This window comes from Leptonotus elevatus, chromosome 1 (assembly GCF_054856555.1).
Source record: "Leptonotus elevatus isolate MCC_2025b chromosome 1, RoL_Lele_1.0, whole genome shotgun sequence".
NCBI lineage: Eukaryota > Metazoa > Chordata > Actinopteri > Syngnathiformes > Syngnathidae > Leptonotus > Leptonotus elevatus.
Window position 1 is genome coordinate 21,586,274 of NC_141239.1, and position 18,022 is coordinate 21,604,295.

Here is an 18,022-nt window from a genome sequence, read left to right on the forward strand (position 1 = left end):
CAGTAATTCTTCAGCGCCTGCCAAAACCTCAGCTACCGTAAAATGTATAGACACTAGGGTTGGCTATAAGGGAAGGAAAATTTAGTTTTTTGTTTTGTTTTAATCATTTTAAATCCAGAATCTTGCACAATTTAGTAGGGTTTCTAGAAGCATAAATGTGTAAACCAACTTTAATAAATTGAAAGGAAATTTAAGATTGTTTTCCTCTCTTCTTCATCATTCAATGTTCAGTCAACAGTTATAATTTTACAGCAATGTACATGACTTTGCTGACGTGTCTAGTACAGCACCACGTCAATATATACGGTATGGATATTCTAACTTGACTTTCCAATTTACGGAAGCTAACGCTTTTGTGATTTAATATTTCAATCGCGACATAAATCAGATTTCATCCACCTTATATTTAGTTGTTCAGACAACGATGTACTGCAATTACGCTACATTCGCCATTCGGTGGCGCTGCGCTATAACTTTGGTGTTCAAATGAGGGTCACGTGTTTCCGGTGGTGACGAAAGCGCCAACGGCCGTCTTAGTTAAAGCAGCGAAATATACTCAAAAATAAAGTTTGAGTTAAGATTATGGTTTTGTTTGAGTGTTATAGTTACGTTTAGGTTTAAAAACTATACGGTCAAAAGTGAAAACAGAATTGGAGGTCACGTGTTTCCGGTGGAGTTCCACTCGCACATGGCGACCTGTAAGCTGTAAGAAAAGCATCTTATCGACCAACGCGCTGCAGTTAATCGCCCAGTCACAATGAGTGAAATTAATTCAATTCAGTCTTTGCGTTCAGTGCCGTTTTCCCGGAGAACTTTTGAGGAAAAAAATAAGATCATTTCAAGTGGTCGACCTACTCCTGCAGTCGTTATCATAAAAACGAGGAAGCATTTCGCGCGTCATTTTCAAGCCAGCACATACGAGAAAAATAAATGGCTAACTGGCTGTCCGCAGGTTAGCAAACTGTTCTGTTGGCCCTGTCTCCTTTTTTCCACGGACCGCACGGTCTGGACTGCGACAGGTTACGACGATTTAAACAACCTGCACATTTCTATGAGCAAGCACGAGCGCGGACCTTCGCACATACGCTGCGTGGTCAAACTTAAGACGTTTGAAAACACGCTGATCGAGTATCGACTTAACGAGGGTTTGCGACTCGACGCGGAGCAGCACAACGTGCGGGTAAAAAAGAACCGGGAAGTGTTGAAGAGGCTTGTGGACATCGTTGTCTACCTTGGAGCGCAGAGGCAACCATGTCGAGGGCACGCAGAAGAGGACCGTGGTAACTACAACGAACTTGTCCACCTCCTCCGGAAATACGATGAGAGGCTTGACCATCATTTGGAGTCATCGACTGCGTTTTCCGGCACGTCGAGCAGCATTCAGAATGATCTGATTGAAGCTGTGGCTAGCGTGGTGTTGAATGAGATCCAATCTGAAATCAAAGATGCCAGCTTTGTATCTATACTCCTTGACGAGGCAACCGACGCGTCGAACTTCGCCCAGCTTTCTACTGTCTGGAGATATGTCACCAAAGAGGGAGAAGCGGAAGAGAGATTTGTGGGCTTTTCGGATGTCCGCGCCGACAGAACAGCCGCCGTCCTCGCGGAGCATGTTTTTGCCGCGGTGGATGGAATGCAATGCGGGGACAAACTTGTCGGTCAAACGTATGACGGAGCCGCAGTGGCGTCTGGCCACTTAAATGACCTGCAGGCCAAAGTGAGCGACCGACACCCGTCTTGTGGTTTCGTGCATTGCGTCGCTCACATTCTTAACTTGAACTTGGCGCTTTCGCAAGCGTGCAGCGCTATCAAAGACTGCAAGGTTTTCTTTTCCACTTTGAATGGCCTGGCGTCATTTTTTGCTTCCTCTCCAAAACGCACCAAGGCTCTCGATGACATTGTGAAGAGGCGATTGGCCCGAGCTGCCCCAACCAGGTGGAACACCACGTCTATGTTAGTAAACACAGCAAAAGATAACCACCGAGCACTCATCGAACTGTTTAATGACATCAGAAACAACCCGCTGGACTGGGACGAGAGGTCCATCCTTTCAGCGGGCGGCTTTCTGCAATATTTAGAGGACCCCCAGGACCCCAAAGTCGTATTCCTCCTGCATCTTTTTTCCGACGTTTTTTCACTCACTGATGTGCTTTCCAACATCCTGCAAACCAAATGCTTCGACGTTGGCTATTGTGCGAGTCAAATGAAGAGAATAGCAGAACAGTTGCAAAGACAGAGAGGGGAATTCGAACGTGTCTTTGCTCTGGTCCCGCAACCCGAGAACCCAGCGAAGAGGTGCCGGGGGGCAAGTGACATGAAAACGGAATATGAAGCACTTTATTTCAAAGCGCTGGACGTCATCGATTCCCAAATGCAACAATGCCTTTCATCTTTGGAGAAGATGGCATTTGTGAGTCTTCTGGACTTCAACCGATTCCATCAGTATGAGCAGGCTTTTCCCGACGGCGCAATTGACTCCCTCAAATACGCTTACGGGCACTTTTTTGATGACGGCCTTTTGCGCAGCGAGCTGAAAGTGTTGTACGAGTCTACCGACCTGAACCAGGAAAACGTCCCGGAATTAACCCATTTCATGCGCTCCAACGGCTTGTGCGATGCCATGCCGCAACTCTACAAACTGTGCGAACTCTTCCTCACTCTGCCGTCCACCGCCGCCTGGGGGGGGGAAACATTCTCCGGACTCAAACGGATCAAAAGCTATCAGCGCAATGCCACGGGACAGCAGAGGTCGCCTGGCCTTGCCATGATGTCTATTGAACGGCGGATGCTTCAGAAGATCAAGTCGGATGAAAGCTTCTACGACAAAGTCAGCGTGGAGTTGACCAAGAAAGCCCGCAGGATGGAGTTCGTCTATAAATAAGGTGAGGCATTGATTTATTATTGAGTGTGCTTGCCCTTATCAAATATGTCACTGTATTCATTAGTTAGTCTATATTTTGCTAGTTCAATATGTCAGTGTTTATTGTTTAAGCTTATATCATTTATTTTGCAGTAAACACATTTCAAAAGGTTGTCAAAACTTTTTTTGCGCGTGCTGTCCGTAGTGCTGAAATCTACGACGGCGTATTAGGGCCACGTAGAAATATTAGGGGTGTGCCCAAAAATCGATTCTCATAAGAATCGCGATTCTCATAAGAATCGCGATTCTCATTTAGTACGATTCAGAATCGATTTTAAATGGCCTAAAATCGATTTCATTAAAAAAAAAATTTATACTGTCTTCCCTTTGTTTGTGTGTGCCTTTATTTGGAGCGCTGTACCCGATTTGGCCACTTAGGGGCAGTGTGATTCCACGCGGTCTGATACACTGTTAAGTTGTAGCCACATTAGAGAGTAGAAGGAAAAAGTCACGGTCAAGGTATTCCAATAAAAGTTTTTTTTTGCAGCGTGGAGCCGTTCTTTTGAGTGATAAAAGTACCGCGAGTAGCGCGCTAGTTACAGGGATGTGATTTTTCCGCTAATTCGCGGAATTCCGCTTTTTTTATCTCCAAAAATAAAATGTTACAATTTTTTAAGTGGTAAAAAATCCGATTTCGTCTCTACAGCATTCCATTTTAGTGTTTCCATAACTGAAATGAAACGGATCTTGCGATTGGCTGAAGTCTCCGTGTTGACCAATAAACGCGCTTGTTATGAAGGCATAGGCGTATGCCATTGTTCATTTCTCAGACGTTTTTGCCGGGTGTTTAAAGAAAGATGTCCGTTATCGAACGCAAAGATGCTCCGCGAGTTAAGGAAATTGACAAGATCGTAAAAAACAAGTTTCGATGGGACTGGTTAGAGAAGGATATATCTACAAATGTTGGAAAGAAGACTGTGACGAATTTGTTGAGTGACTTTATTCGGAAGATCGATCGTGCCGGGAAAGCGCTTTGCATTTGGTGCCATGATACCATTGACTATGGTGGGAGAGGTTTCAAAGCTCTTGAAAGTCACGCAAAGAGTAAAAAACACGTGAAAGAACTCCAGTCAAGAACAAATTATTCCATCGCTGGAAGTTTCGGCGCCCAAACGAAAACTCCAAAACTTTACGGCCTCCATCCCTTATTGACATCACAATCGGAAGCGGTAATAGAGAGACGTGATCCACCCCAACAACCTGTACCAGTTGCTGACAGAGTCGTGAATTTTGAGGTCGGTGGTAAACGTTTCAAATTAATCAAAATCAAATTTTCGAAAATATTATAACCTAATAAAAATGGCCATAAATATTTAACATGGTTAATCATTGACACAAACTCAAATGAATGCTGCATGTTTGCACTTTTCAGGTTTCAATATGTTGACTGTCTTGATGTATGCAGTTACAGAGATGATCTTAGTCAATCATGCATTCGACGAATGCATGATTGTGTTTTTACCAGAGCTTGCTGCATGAGGTATTTTATGTTTTTGTTATGCATTATGTATTAAATTAAGAATGATTGATTAAATGATTTATTGCATGGTAAATATATATGATGATATTCTCAGTGATAGTTTTTAAAAGCAAAGGCAGTCCAATGTTTTTGAATGTGACTGATTTTGAGTTGACTAAAACTGCAATTTTATATGGGATAGTTCAATATACATTGAACAATTATGCTGTTGTTTTGTCTATTTCTTTGTCATCTGAGTGCATTGAAAGTACTTAAAAACACGGAAAACCCATGAGCTCTGGACCTAGCTGAGTGCCCGCGACCCCCAGACCCCCGGCTAAATTTTCAGATAATTTCACTTTGGTCAAATCACATCCCTGTAGTTAGCATTAGCGAGTCAGACTGGAGTACATCATTACGATTCCTTGAACATCTATAGATTGAAGCAAAAATCATTGTCAATCATCATATTGAAGCAAAAATCGTTCCTAATCGAAAATCGATTCTGAATCGAATCGCTGACCCAAAAATCGGAATCGAATCGTGAGACATTCAAACATTCCCACCCCTAATAAATAAATATATATATATATATATATATATATATATATTTTAGAGGGCGGAGCAATATTTTGAGAAAAAAAACGTTACGTGGCAAATTTGCGAGAAAAAACTTGTACATTTGCGAGTTTATAAAGTGGCAAATTTACGAGAAAAAAACTCAGAAACCTTCGAGAAATACACGTAGCTTAGCTATAGTCTAATGTGAGGATTCGTTGGTGGTTAATGGGACACTGTTTATAAAATGAAAAGGCAGAATTCAAACTTTACTCGTCATACACGACAGCTCGAGTGACAACACTTCCTGATCCCTATTAGCTGACTAAACACTAACCAATCAGAAGCTAGCATACTTTACAAGTAGCGAAGTTGATGTGTTGAATCACTTGCACTTGCAAGTGATTCAACACATCAACTTAGCTACTTGTACGGGAAAAAAAAGGAATGTGTAAATAATAATTCTGTAAACATAAATGTACAAGTAAATATACATTTTAACAAATTAACTCAAATGCTTAATCCTCAGGGTGTGGACCTTCGCAAAACGAGGTGTCCTCGTCGCTGGCAGTAACGCTTTAAAGAGCATCATGTGGTTAATCTTTGCTAAAGCAATTAATTACTATCTCCATATTTGTAAACTCGACGGAAAAGTATTGGCACAAACCTCAGAGTAGTACGCTATGTGTATTTCTCGTAAGTTTCTGAGTTTTTTTCTCGCAAATCTGTCACTTTCTAAACTCGCAAATTTGAGAGGTTTTTTTTCTCAGAATATTGCCCCCACCCTCTAAAAAATTTATTTTATACGTGGCCCTAATACGACATTTTAGAAATATCTTGCGGCTCCGCTGCGATGTAATTTTTTCCTCTCCCCCACTCTGCTCAAACATGGCGGAAACCGGGTTGATATAGTAATAAATAAAAAAAACTACCATGTGATTTTAAGTAATTAAATACCTCCTTTTTTAATTATTTTTTGCGGGCGCTCGCATGTGTCTCACTCCAGCATGACCACTGTCAAAGGTCACCGCTCGCCACTGTTAGATTAGATAATGAACCGTTTTCACGCACACCTGAAATGTGTTCACTCGTAACTGTAGGGCAAAGGTCAGCAACCTTAGGCCGAATAAATAACCAAAAATCTGTCTGGAGACGCAAAACATTTGAACTTTGTGATGAACAAAACTGTTAGTCTAATGAACTGAGGGCCCAAGACCTCATTAGAACTGCACCGTAACAGAGAAATGTCTATCCATCCATTTTCTTCTACCTTTCATCTTCCGTTTTGGATTTTTAAATTTGTATTTCTTATATTTGTAGATTTTTCAGCCTTTCTGACAAATTTCTCAAATTTTTTGGGCAATTTTATGGGCATATGGTAATTTTCTTGCCTCTCTTCCTTTCTGAGACATTTTGTGGAAATTTTATGGTAATTTTGGGAATTTCATCTTTTGTTTTGGGACATTTTATGGTTACTTTTTGAACGCTTTCTTTTATGCCTTTTTCTTTATTAAATTCTCTGACATTGTTGGCAATTTCATGGACATTTTATGGTAATTTTACACTTTTTCTCTTCCTTTTCGGACTTTTTACGGTTTCTTTTTGGACATTTAGTTATTTAAAAAAAACTTTTGTCTACCTTTCGTCTCTTTTTCTGACAACTTAAAAATGTTGACTCTATTTTTTTTAAATATTTAATTATTCATTTTTATTTAATCAATTAATTTGAAGAATATCTTACCTATAAAATGAAAAAATATATTTTTTAGTTTCTTCAAGTTCAAGTATCAATGTATGTATACTTTTATAAGTTACGGGTGGCAACGTAAAATGGCCACCAGGGCATTTATGGTGGTTACACTTCCCCCTATGCAAGTTTGCGGCATTCAGTCCAGAAAATTGATGGATGGATCTCATAATTCTGATTTTGTGACTTAAGGTGAGAAACTGTCACTCTGACCGTGTTTCATAATTACAGTGGAACCTCGGAGTTTGAACGTCTCGGAACTCGTACAAATCGGACTTCAACCAAAAAATCGGAGTAAAAAATGCCTCGGAGTTTGAACTCATTTTCGGAGTTGGAACACCCAAGCAAAGCAAGCTAAGCCGAACGTACCTTGAAAACGGGTAGCCGAGCGAAGCCGAGCGATGCCGAATGCTCACGTTGCGGTAGTTGAGACGATGCACTGCTCATTTCCAGTCAGATCGTGAATACTCCCGCAGGTGCTCCATACTCGCGAGTGCATTTTGATTTTTCCACGACAATTGTCTTCGCCATGGGCCCAAAGAAAGACAACAGTGCCAGTGGCAGCAAAGAAAAACATACAGTGCTACGAACCGCGGTGGAATTAGGAAGGAGATTATCGCGCCGTTGTAACTACTGGCACGAGGACCCCCTTAGCTGTTCAACAACATGCCTGACCACTTAGTAGTCTAACAATATGCCCAATGTAAAATACACAAACTCAGCACTGAACTAAAGCTCGCATTAACATAGCATTTATCATCCACTGATGCCATCACACTACTGTTTAAATACTGTACAGGGTGTAAATGTAAAAAAACATAAATAGGAATTTTCTGTTGTTGGAGCTTGGGAACGGATTAATTGCATTTACATTATTTACTATTGGAAAAAATGTTTCGGAGGTTGAACAATTCAGACTTTGAACACTTCGCAGGAACGAATTATGTTCAAACTCCGAGGTACCACTGTATATACAATATATTTACTGTAATTTTTCCCCCCGAAACCCACTTCCATAAAATGAGCTCAGTGCAACACCAATAACGCGGGGAAAATAAATAACCTTTGCGTGAAGAGTGTCGTGAACAAAAGCACACAAAGTGAAATGTGATGCTGGTGCTTTATTGGAAAGGAAGGATGAGTGCCAGAAACTTCACAGCTTAGTTTGTACAAAAGAATAATAGCAGACAAGCTAATGTCAGCACTGAAAGGCGTTTGAAGGGGTGAGAGACTTGTTTACCTGCGTACCACAAAGTCCTCCTCAAACACGGTGCAGCTTGACGCCAACGACAGTAACCCTGAATAGTCCCCCGCGCGCGCGCGCTACAATCTTTGACACGACGATGGAGAAGACGGGGCCGAGGAGCTGGCAGGTAAGCGTGAGCTAACCTGAATGTGGAACGTGAACGCGGTTTGGAGGTCATTTAAAAACATTCTTGCGTATCGTCATTGTATTGCTACACACTTTCAAGTCCATGAGTAGAGAAACATATACGTACCGTACATATATGTACAAATGCATATTAAGCGTAAGGATATATAATATAACCAATGACATTTTTTAGTTTGTTCAGAGACATGACTATTTACAAGACATTGTCAGGACACTTGAAGAAAATGAGAATATGAATCATAATATAATGTGAATAGCAGCATGGAAACATCGGTTTGCCTTGGATCCAGCAAAAAATGGCCGCCCATCAGCTTCCCTTAAGCAGATTCCCTCAAATAGTTGCTCACTTGAGATGGAAAAAAAAAAGCCTTCCTTTTTCTCCATCACAAAAAAACCCACCAAGTATAATTATCTCCGTTTATAGACATTAAAGAGTAAACCTATTTGAACATTTTTGCTGACCAAAACAGCAGCACATAAACCGCCTGTGGGCTGAAATTAAAGTGCACCCGTTTTCCCCACCATACGTAAACCAGTTCAAGACCATCCGGACTAGCTTCATTACCGACACAATGTTGCGTGCGTCCTTTCATTCCTTTTAAACTCACAGCACATAAATAATGTTTAATATTATTTCCAATAGATAAATATCCGCCCTATCCGTCGCAATTGTATGAAATGCATGTAAGGAGAGCGATAGAAAACCTATTGCTGTGTTTGCAGGCGGTCAGAGATCCGGGAAGCGGCTGGGGTCTTCTTTAAAGTCGGAGGGGATGACGAAGTGAGAGCCTTCGAAGTGGTCGTGGTGGAACTCCTGGAAGGTGACGGTGGCCGTGATGGTCGGGAACACGGGGATGTCTGCGGGAAAAAGGAAATGGGTGGGGGGGTTACCGGGAGGAGGCGGAGTTGCCGTAAGAACGGGGCCACGCACCGAGCTTGACGGGAAAGCCGGGGGGCAGTTTCATCTGGATGAACTCCCGCAGCTTGTTGAAGTGCTTGAAGGGAGCGACCACCTCCAACACGTTCAGTAAACTGAAACGACAGCAACACACCGTCAACTTGTTAACGTTTTTTTTTTTAATTATTCAAGCTTTTTTTTTCAGATCTTTGATTCCTCATTCACACTGCCTTGACACAACTTCCATTCAGGGCTGGCATTGATTTACTTTTTGTGAACAAAGGACTTGCATTTGGATATTATACTACGTACGCTTTTATTTTGGTAGGTTTCTGCTTCCTGTTTTTATACTCCAATGTTGGGTGAACAAAGGACTTTGATTTGGAAATTTTCTGCGACTGGTTTTATTTTGGTAGCTTTCAACTTCCTTTATTTTTTTTCTCTCATTCTTACTGACTTGATAGAAAGATCAGATGGACCTGGAAGCTTTGATATTGTGTATGTTTTATTTTGGTAGGTCCTGTATTCCAATCTCCATTTTCATTGGCTCGACAGGACTCATATCTGTGGCTTGTACCAGCTTTTGTGAATAAAGGACTTTGATTTGGAATATCCTGTATGTTTTTAATTTGGTGAGGTCCGTACTTCCTTTTTTTTCTAGATTACTCGTTCCCATTGGCTAATACTTTCATCCGGTCTACAACTGATCAATGTTTTCTGAATAAAGATCTTGGATTTGGATATTCTGTTGCTGGATTTATTTTTCTAATTTTCTACTATTGTTAAAATGTGACTATACAGTCAATATATTATATTTATAACATATGATAAATACATTTCGGACTCTCACACTACTTATTGTAAATGCAACTGAGCTCAATGGACCTTTTTCAAAGTCCGTCAATATTCCGTATAGTATTCCCTCGGTGGATATCAGCACAAACGTGCACAACTATTACTAAGAAATACAGTCTAATTTAAGATTATGATGAAAATCCCTGTATTAGTTAGAATCTAGTAAGAGCTATCTCATACCACGTGTCAAGTCAAGGGTGTGTACTTACGATTCGATGCCCAGAGGGAAGTCCTGACTCATTGCAACGGTGGCCTTGAAGTTTTTCTTGTTCTCCTTGCACACCAGCTCTCTGCCCACGTGAGGAGGCCTGCGTCCACGAGGAGAAGACGTAACACAACATTGATACAAGAAAAACAAAAACAAAAGGTCAAATAATGGCTACTTACTTTCCGTGTTCTGCCGCGATGTACTCCTCCCAGGAAATTGTATTAGGGGCCGGCGCCGAGAGGGACTGCCTCCTCACGGACTGTGGAAAAAGTTGGTGTTTTTATTTAAGCAGCGAAAAAAAAGAAAAGGGGAAAAAAAGTGTCAATCACCTCAAAGTTGTGCTCGCTGATGCTGCCGCCTTTGCTGAGGCTCTCCATGATGGCTTTGTTCCTGAGGATGTCCTCTTCGCTCAGGTGCTCGCGCCGCTTCCTGGACTCCAGCACCAGACCGTTGATGGCGTAGAAGTCCGCCAGGAAGTTGCCCACACGCTCCTGCAACGTTACATAAAAGCACTTAACTCAAAATGGCAACAAATAAAATTAAATAATAAAATACATTAATCCATCCATTTTCTTCTCTGCTTGTCGCGGGGGGCGCTGGAGCCTATCCCGGCTGGCTTCGGGCAGTAGGCGGGGTAGACCCTGAACTGGTTGCTAGCCAATCGCAGGGCATAAGCTTACAGCACCTGGTATTCCCAGGTGGTCTCCCATCCAAGTACTAACCAGGCCCGACCCTGCTTAGCTTCCGAGATCGGACGTTCTCAGGGTAGTATGGCCGTAAGCGTTCTAACAATGTCTGCGCCATTGCGTTCCGTCATCGGGATCTAGCTTGTAGCCTCTGTACGGAAGCCCAGCGGCGCAACTCCGCAGGTCCCGGCGACATGAAAGATGTACGTTGAAAATAATAAAACCGTCAAAAATAATGGCTCTAAAAGATCTAGGTCCAAATAAGTTTGCCTCGTTCTCTTGGCTGTGCTGCACTGCGTCGATGTCTGCTGTTGTCAATGCTCGTAGTGGCTTGTCGTGCTACCCTGTAGTGGCCCGCCTCTGCCGCCTACGGGTACCTTAATGGGTTAAATTGCACATTGACTTACCACTCGCGATCAATTGCGTTATTCTTTTTAACGCACTAATTTGCGCGTAATTAATTCATCTGGATTAACGCATTAGACTGACAACCTTAAATATAATAAAAGCCTCCATTTTTTTATTAAATAATAAATATATTTTTTTATTAAATAATACAATAATACAAAAAAATATATAATAAAATAAATTAATCAAATAAAAAAATAAGAATTAAATATATTTTTTTAATTAAATAATACAATTAATTAAAATATTTAAACAGTGAAGTGGAGTAGAAGGTCTTACGGTTTTGTCCTCCCTGAAGAGCCAGCCACTCTGAGTGCGGGAGAAGGTGATGGATTTAGTGGACAAGGTGGCCGAGTAGACGTCACTGCTCATCAAGATGTCCACCTCCTCCTCTGTCTCCATCTCAGACTCCTTTGAGGCGCATACACAACCAAGATCATTCAATGCTGCAGCTTCTTCTTGTGCAGGTGAAGAGCGTCTAACCTCGTGATGTATTCTTTGGTACACTTTGGCTTCGTTGTCCAGGACCACAAAGGATTGCGAGGGCGGCGCGTCCCCGTTGAAGATGAAGCTGAGGTCTCCGCGCTGACACTTCATGTCGATGAAGTCGATGAGGGTGGTGTCCAACCTACGAAGGGAGGACATGCCTGTTTGTATCTGCATGTATCAAATGTATATGGCATCATTGCTTCTACTTCTAAATTGAAATAATTATCATTTCTCTGTTTTGAGAAAGTCTGTAGTAGATTTCACATGACAAACACTTTGATCGAGCACAAGCTTGAATTTCCAAAGATCTGCCATGTTTACAACCTTCCTCATTCCATTGATACGGATGAGCTCATGCAAGAGACCCAATTCTGCCATCTGCTGGTCATAGTTATTATTTTAAAACTTTTCCCAAACCAAAGCAGGCCAAGATTTTTCTCCACTCATTCCCATAAAAAAAAAAAATGTGGTCGACGACAACAATTTCCATCGCTGGAGTTCAGAATATCCAACGCCGCTCAAAGAGTTCATTCACATACCACTTATACATTTTATCATCTCATTATATTACAGCAAGAAGCATTACTACCCTACCATATTTAATATAATATAATAATAATATATAATATTATGCAGTACTTTAATTACAATTATTTGTGGAAAATTATAAACACTATTTCATGGTATTATTCATACATTTGCATTTTTTTTAATTTTTTTTTAAGAAAATGTGATAACATCACAGTACATTCATTTCATGGTCATTACCTGATATTGATGCCCTGCTTGTAGATTTTACATGTATCAGACGGAAGCATCCGTGACAACAGTGGCACTGTGACGGAGAAATGATGCCAATTAGTCTTTACAGTATTTACATCACTTTCCCAATATTGAAACTAAACACTCACCCCAACTTTGGAAATCCCAATGCAGCTCCAGATAAAAGTCGCCCAGCTACAAGAAAAAAAAAATGGATGAAGAGTGTGACGATGTGTAAAATAAATAATAATAAAAGTGATCTTTGACATGCTCACCTCCCTGAGGGCTTTCAGTAACTTTGGCCTTTTGTCCTCCACACTCTCCCTGGATTGTTGTTTCAATTTGCGCAGTATTGCTGTGACTGCGGGACAGGAAGTGAAAACGAATTAACCTCTTGGCGCGTGCCCAGAAGACCCGCATTGGATGGACAGTGTCAGTGAGGTCGTTCAACAATATTTTTGGCATGTTCAGCTTGACGGATGTCACGTATGCGGTGTGTACTGTGGCTAAGACGGATCATCATCATTGGCTGTCGTAGATATGGCAATTACAGACCACCTGAAAGACAGTAAGGGACTAATGGAGGCAAGGCCTTTATTTATTCATGTGATGACACCACTATTTGAGGAAATATGGACATTTTGTAACATGAAAAGATCAATAATGAGTGTATTTAAAAATTAATACCTCTCTGTCTGTGTCAATTTAAAATAAATACACCATATTTTGCCCACATTAGCAAAACAGTTTTGCAAATTAGCATTGCCCGTCTGTATAAAATACTTGATTTTAAATGATGCTCATTTGGAAGAGTTATATTTATTTATAGTACCACTAACTAGATTGTGAACCCAATTAAGTGGCCAGTGAATGGATTCACATTAGTATACATTTGGTTGAACTAAGACATTAGTGCATTAAAAGTGCATAAAAGGCAAGAAAAGCCAAACACTTTATTAAAGTCCAGCATTGCATGACTTGATTAAGAGGACAATTCGACGGTTACTAATTCACACGGCATAGCAAAGCTGCGCACGTGCAGCTCCACATTAAGCTAATGCATCTCCAGATGCATTGTGGGAGTCTGTAACATGCTGACGAGGCACTTCTTTGCGGCGACCACAGGTGAAAATGAAGGACAAACCTGCTGGGTTTTTTTTAACCACACCCTTGGATTGACTTTTTCCATAAAAATGGCTTCATTGGTATGCAAGTAAATACGAGCAATGGCGGCGATTGGGGAGGCGCATGCAAAGCGGCTGCATACGCAGTGCCGGCATGCAGGCTGAGGCTACTTTTCAATTATTCACTCTGGACTTTTCTATCTTTAATGGCTTGTACAAGATTCACGGCATGAACAGAGAAGGCATCGCAAATGCTGTTTATGCGGAACGCTTCGTGACGACGAGCTTCCCGGCACTAAGCCGTTCGTCATTTGGGCGGCGCTCCAAAGCCGCCTGGATGGCGGACGCCAGGATAATAAATGCTCAGATCAAATCCACCAACTAACACGCACAGGAAAGCAACCAACAAGGAGAGGTCCAGTTCCGGAAAATGATTTTGATTCATCGCTTTTTGTAGAGCGCTTGACATCATGAGGGTCCCAGGTGATGTCGCCAGTCAACCGCAGGGGCCAAGCACTTACGTCAATGTAAAGAACATACACCGAGTATCGGATGAAGCGATGCTACTCACTCATTTGTCTATCACCGTAGCTGATGGCTTCTGCCAGAGGGCTCCATCCCTGTGCATTCTTCATCTTCACTGGTGCATTGTGGGCCAGAAGAAGAAGGGCACATTCTAAAACGTAACAGGGAAACGGATCAATATTGATTATCAATCAATATTTTTTTTATGCCTGTTCATAATGATTAAGTGTGACCTAAAACGATTGCTCTTACATTTAGAAAACATTGGAAGATGGCTACAGTTTGACATTAAAACCGATTTTTTTTTTCTATTTCCTGTGTTACTGTGTTACTCTAGTCTTGAGCTACAGATTGTAAGCATGTGCCAATGTCATTTAAATGCACTCTTACCTTTGTGGCCCAGCATCACAGCAAGATGGAGAGGTGTATTACCTAAAAGAAAAAAAGAAAGAAAAAAACATAAAAATCCATATTAAACTAGAAAATGTGAATGAGAATATTCAGAGAAAACCCCCCACAAATTTACAAGAAAAATACTCAAATATTTGTGATATTATTAAGTGGCAAATTAGCAAGAAAAAAGATTCACTAATTTACGAGAAATACACGTAGTCTACTTGGATGTTGCTCGCAATTCCCAAGTGTGCAAAATGCCTACGGTGGAAGAACTCGTTAAATTATATTTTTCAGTCAGGTTTTCAAATAAGGAGATAGTAGTTGCTTTAGCAGAGATTAAGCATATTATGTTAAGCATTCGCACTTTGAAGAGGCACTGCAATACGATGGCATATTAGGTCCACCGTCCACATATACAGCCGTGGGTCTTCTGTGCCTCCGCATAGGTCTGTGCATTGCTTAAGGCTCTCGGCCTGTGATGTGACCTCAACACGCACTGCCTCCTCCATCCCAAACGTGTCATCATCTCGCAAATGTAAAAATTTGAATGACACAACAACCCATGTTTCTTTCTCATAAAAAAATAATTAATAAATCTGGCAAATCTGCCACTTTATAATGAGACAAGTATTTGAGATTTTTCTCCTAAATTTGTGAGGGTTTTTTTTCTTGCAAATGTGCCGCTTTATAATGTCACAAATATTCAAGCTTTTCTTTTCTTAAATTTGTGATTTTTTCTCTCTCTGAATATTTGTAAAATATCTATATTGTTGATGAATTTTTAAATATTTGTTATTGGAAATGTGGAATGCTGACAGATCTGGACATTTTTTGAATGTGATCAATAATTTTCCAGTAAAGACAGGCAGCAAATATGGAAATTACCTGTCATGGAAAATGTGGAGTACTGCAGTGTGTCAAACAGTTATATGTGCTTGAAGTTGGACTATTTTAAATGGTTAACGAAATGTTGAAGGAGAAAGTAACTATCGCTGGCGTCGTGCCTAAACCTTGTACCTCCAAAATAGTCACTTTAGAGGAGTCACCCAAAAAGGTGTGTTTGTTTAACCATTAACATTACATCATCAAAGAGAGCAAGCCATTTTCAACACTTTAGATTGGTCATTAATTTGTAAAAATAACACATGTGTGGTGTGGACTGACCAATAGTATAGACTTTTGAAAAAAATATGAATTTACCAAAATGTGACTTATGGGGTTTCAGCTCGGCCCGACACCAGCGATATGTAAAATATCTGTATTTGTGCCTTTTGTCATGGGAAATGCTTAATATTGAAAATGGGGGAAATTGTTCTCAAGATGACTCTGAACATTTTAAAGTTTAAATGTTCAATAGGGAATATTATCAAGGGTTAGATGGAATGGTGGGCAAAGTAGGAATTTGGGGAATATGAGAAAATCGTATGCGTCGTAGGGATAGACCGATTATCGGTGCCCAAAAGTTTTTTGTTTTATTTTGTTTTTTATTGGAATAGGTTGTAAAAGTGTGGGCGGAGTAGAATGGTGAAAATTGACGGAATACAGAATTTTGCATAATAAAATAAATTGTCACGAGGAGAGGATGAAAACAATGAACTAATGGCATCGTTCTTACCGTGCACGTCTTTCTGAGAGATGCTGTGGGTCCTGATGAGGGAGGAGAGTCGTCTCACGTCCCCTTTGAATACGCACTCATGCACGGGGAAATCCTCGTTGGTGAGGATGATCGGATTCCTATTGTCGTCGTTGACAATAGACGCGTTGCCGTTCAGGTTGTTTGCATTCAACTGCTGGTGCTGGTGCAGCAGCGCCGACGGTTTGACCGGTTTCAGGAAAGCCTTGTTGGACTTAAAATGGTGACCGGTCCCGTTGGGGATGGTCCCGTTGGAAGTCTCGTCGACGGCTTGGGCATTTTTGTTGCCTTTGTAGTGCTCCTTGCGCGCGGCGCGTATCGTCTCACCTGTCATGGTGGTAAAAGACCCTCAAGTAACCTCGATACTAGCTTACTACGCTCTTCGGCATTAGTATTACACGAAAACTCGTCGAAAAATGTCGAAGAGAACAAAACGATTTAACTTGACATTAGCGCCTCTATGGGAAGCGCTGCTACCGCTCTTGCTAGCCCACAATAAAAAATATAGTGTAGGGTGGGCGCGGCGATAAAACCCCAGAAGCGTTTAATATTAAACGGCGCACACATTAAAACAAAATATAGCTAAGAGTCAACCGTAAATAATTACACAAACGTTTCCTCCATTCATTCTTCGAAGCATTTTTTTTTTATCGCTAAGCTCGCTTTGCGGCAAATATCAAACAGACAGGATGGCTCAAGAAGCCCAGAGCTATCGCGAGATCCGCCGTGAACCAGCGTGTTGACTGACGTCACTTTCACGCGCCATAACAGTATCAGCTTGACAAGCAAGCTAACTCGAGCAAGCCAGTTCTTCTTTTTGTCGCAAGAATGGCCACTGTGAAAAAAGGCAAAGGAAAGAAAGTTGTAAATCAAGAGGAACTCCGGCGTTTGATGAGGGAGAAGCAAAGGCAAAAAGAAGAGAAGAAGCGCGTCGAGTCTCCCTTTGCCAAGTACAACAGCTTGGGCCACTTGAGCTGTGTTCTGTGCAACACGCAGGTGAAATCTGAGTTACTGTGGCCCGCTCATGTGCTTGGGAAACAGCACAAGGAGAAGGTGAGCGAGCTCAAAGAAGGGAAACAAACAACGCAATGTCAACCGGTGAAGAGAAAAGTGACGGATGACAAGGAAATCAACGGCAAAAAAGCCAAACAAGATCCGGGTGCAAGTGAGTCTGCCGCGGCAGTACCTGTAGGTTTCTTTGAGAAACCGGATTCTGTCAAGAAGCCTGCAGGTGTTAGTCTGCTAGCGGGAGTCTATGATGACGATGATAATAAAGACGAAACCGAGGAGATGACTGTGGAAGCGGGGGCGGACACCGCCGATCCTCAACCCCCGGAACACACCGGACTACCGTCGGACTTCTTCGACAGCTCCATCCCGTCCGCCCCGACAGTCTCCCACTCCGGCTCCATCGCCAAGGCGGAAACGCCGGAGAAAAGCACCGAGAAGAAGGACAACACGGCCGAGGCGCTGCCCGAGGGCTTCTTCGACGACCCGGTGCGGGACGCCAAGGTGCGCAACGTGGACGCGCCCAAGGACCACATGGACAAGGAGTGGGAGGAATTCCAGAAGGAAATACGGCAGGTGAACACCAAGTCTGAGGCAATCGTGGCTGAGGACGACGAGGAAGGCCGCCTCGAGCGACAGATTGACGAGATCGACGAGCAGATAGCGTGCTTCAAGAGGGTAGAGATACTGAGGGACAAGAGAGACGTGGTGAAGAGAAGCTCTCGGCTAAGGAAGGAGGAACCCATGGAGACTGAAGCCAGCATGGAGGACGACGACGGCGAGGAGAATGAGGAAGAACTGCTTGGACTTTTGTCTCAGGACTGGAGGGCCAAAGGGGCACTGGCTTGATTTATGTACAAAACAACCGACTGAACTTTTTTGTACTTAGTGTATTGTTGACATTAAAATTCAGGAAACCGCTAATCGTCTTCCAATTCAAAGACCACAATCCA

The 18,022-nt window shown here is 41.9% G+C and overlaps 3 protein-coding genes and 1 pseudogene across 3 annotated transcripts; 2 read left to right on the plus strand and 2 right to left on the minus strand.

The window, feature by feature from the left end:
* The first annotated feature begins 681 nt into the window (after positions 1–681).
* Positions 682–9,716, plus strand: LOC147181227 (zinc finger MYM-type protein 1-like). The gene is made up of 2 exons (XM_086083969.1): positions 682–2,882; positions 8,801–9,716. Exon 1 carries the CDS (start codon positions 758–760, stop codon positions 2,879–2,881), a length of 2,124 nt encoding a protein of 707 aa, XP_085940095.1. The 5' UTR covers positions 682–757; the 3' UTR covers position 2,882; positions 8,801–9,716.
* Positions 7,786–17,028, minus strand: LOC147181228 (ankyrin repeat domain-containing protein 13C-like). The gene is made up of 13 exons (XM_086083983.1): positions 16,044–17,028; positions 14,423–14,464; positions 14,079–14,183; positions 12,659–12,744; positions 12,533–12,578; positions 12,390–12,456; positions 11,616–11,760; positions 11,412–11,543; positions 10,368–10,529; positions 10,218–10,297; positions 10,040–10,138; positions 9,009–9,109; positions 7,786–8,935 (listed from the first exon to the last, which is right to left on the minus strand). Exons 1-13 carry the CDS (start codon positions 16,393–16,395, stop codon positions 8,805–8,807), a joined length of 1,548 nt encoding a protein of 515 aa, XP_085940109.1. The 5' UTR covers positions 16,396–17,028; the 3' UTR covers positions 7,786–8,804.
* On the minus strand, positions 10,712–10,820 carry LOC147181229 (5S ribosomal RNA; annotated as a pseudogene).
* On the plus strand, positions 16,787–17,993 carry znf830 (zinc finger protein 830). Its single transcript, XM_086084008.1, has one exon. It carries the CDS (start codon positions 16,890–16,892, stop codon positions 17,916–17,918), a length of 1,029 nt encoding a protein of 342 aa, XP_085940134.1. The 5' UTR covers positions 16,787–16,889; the 3' UTR covers positions 17,919–17,993.
* Positions 17,994–18,022: the final 29 nt, after the last annotated feature.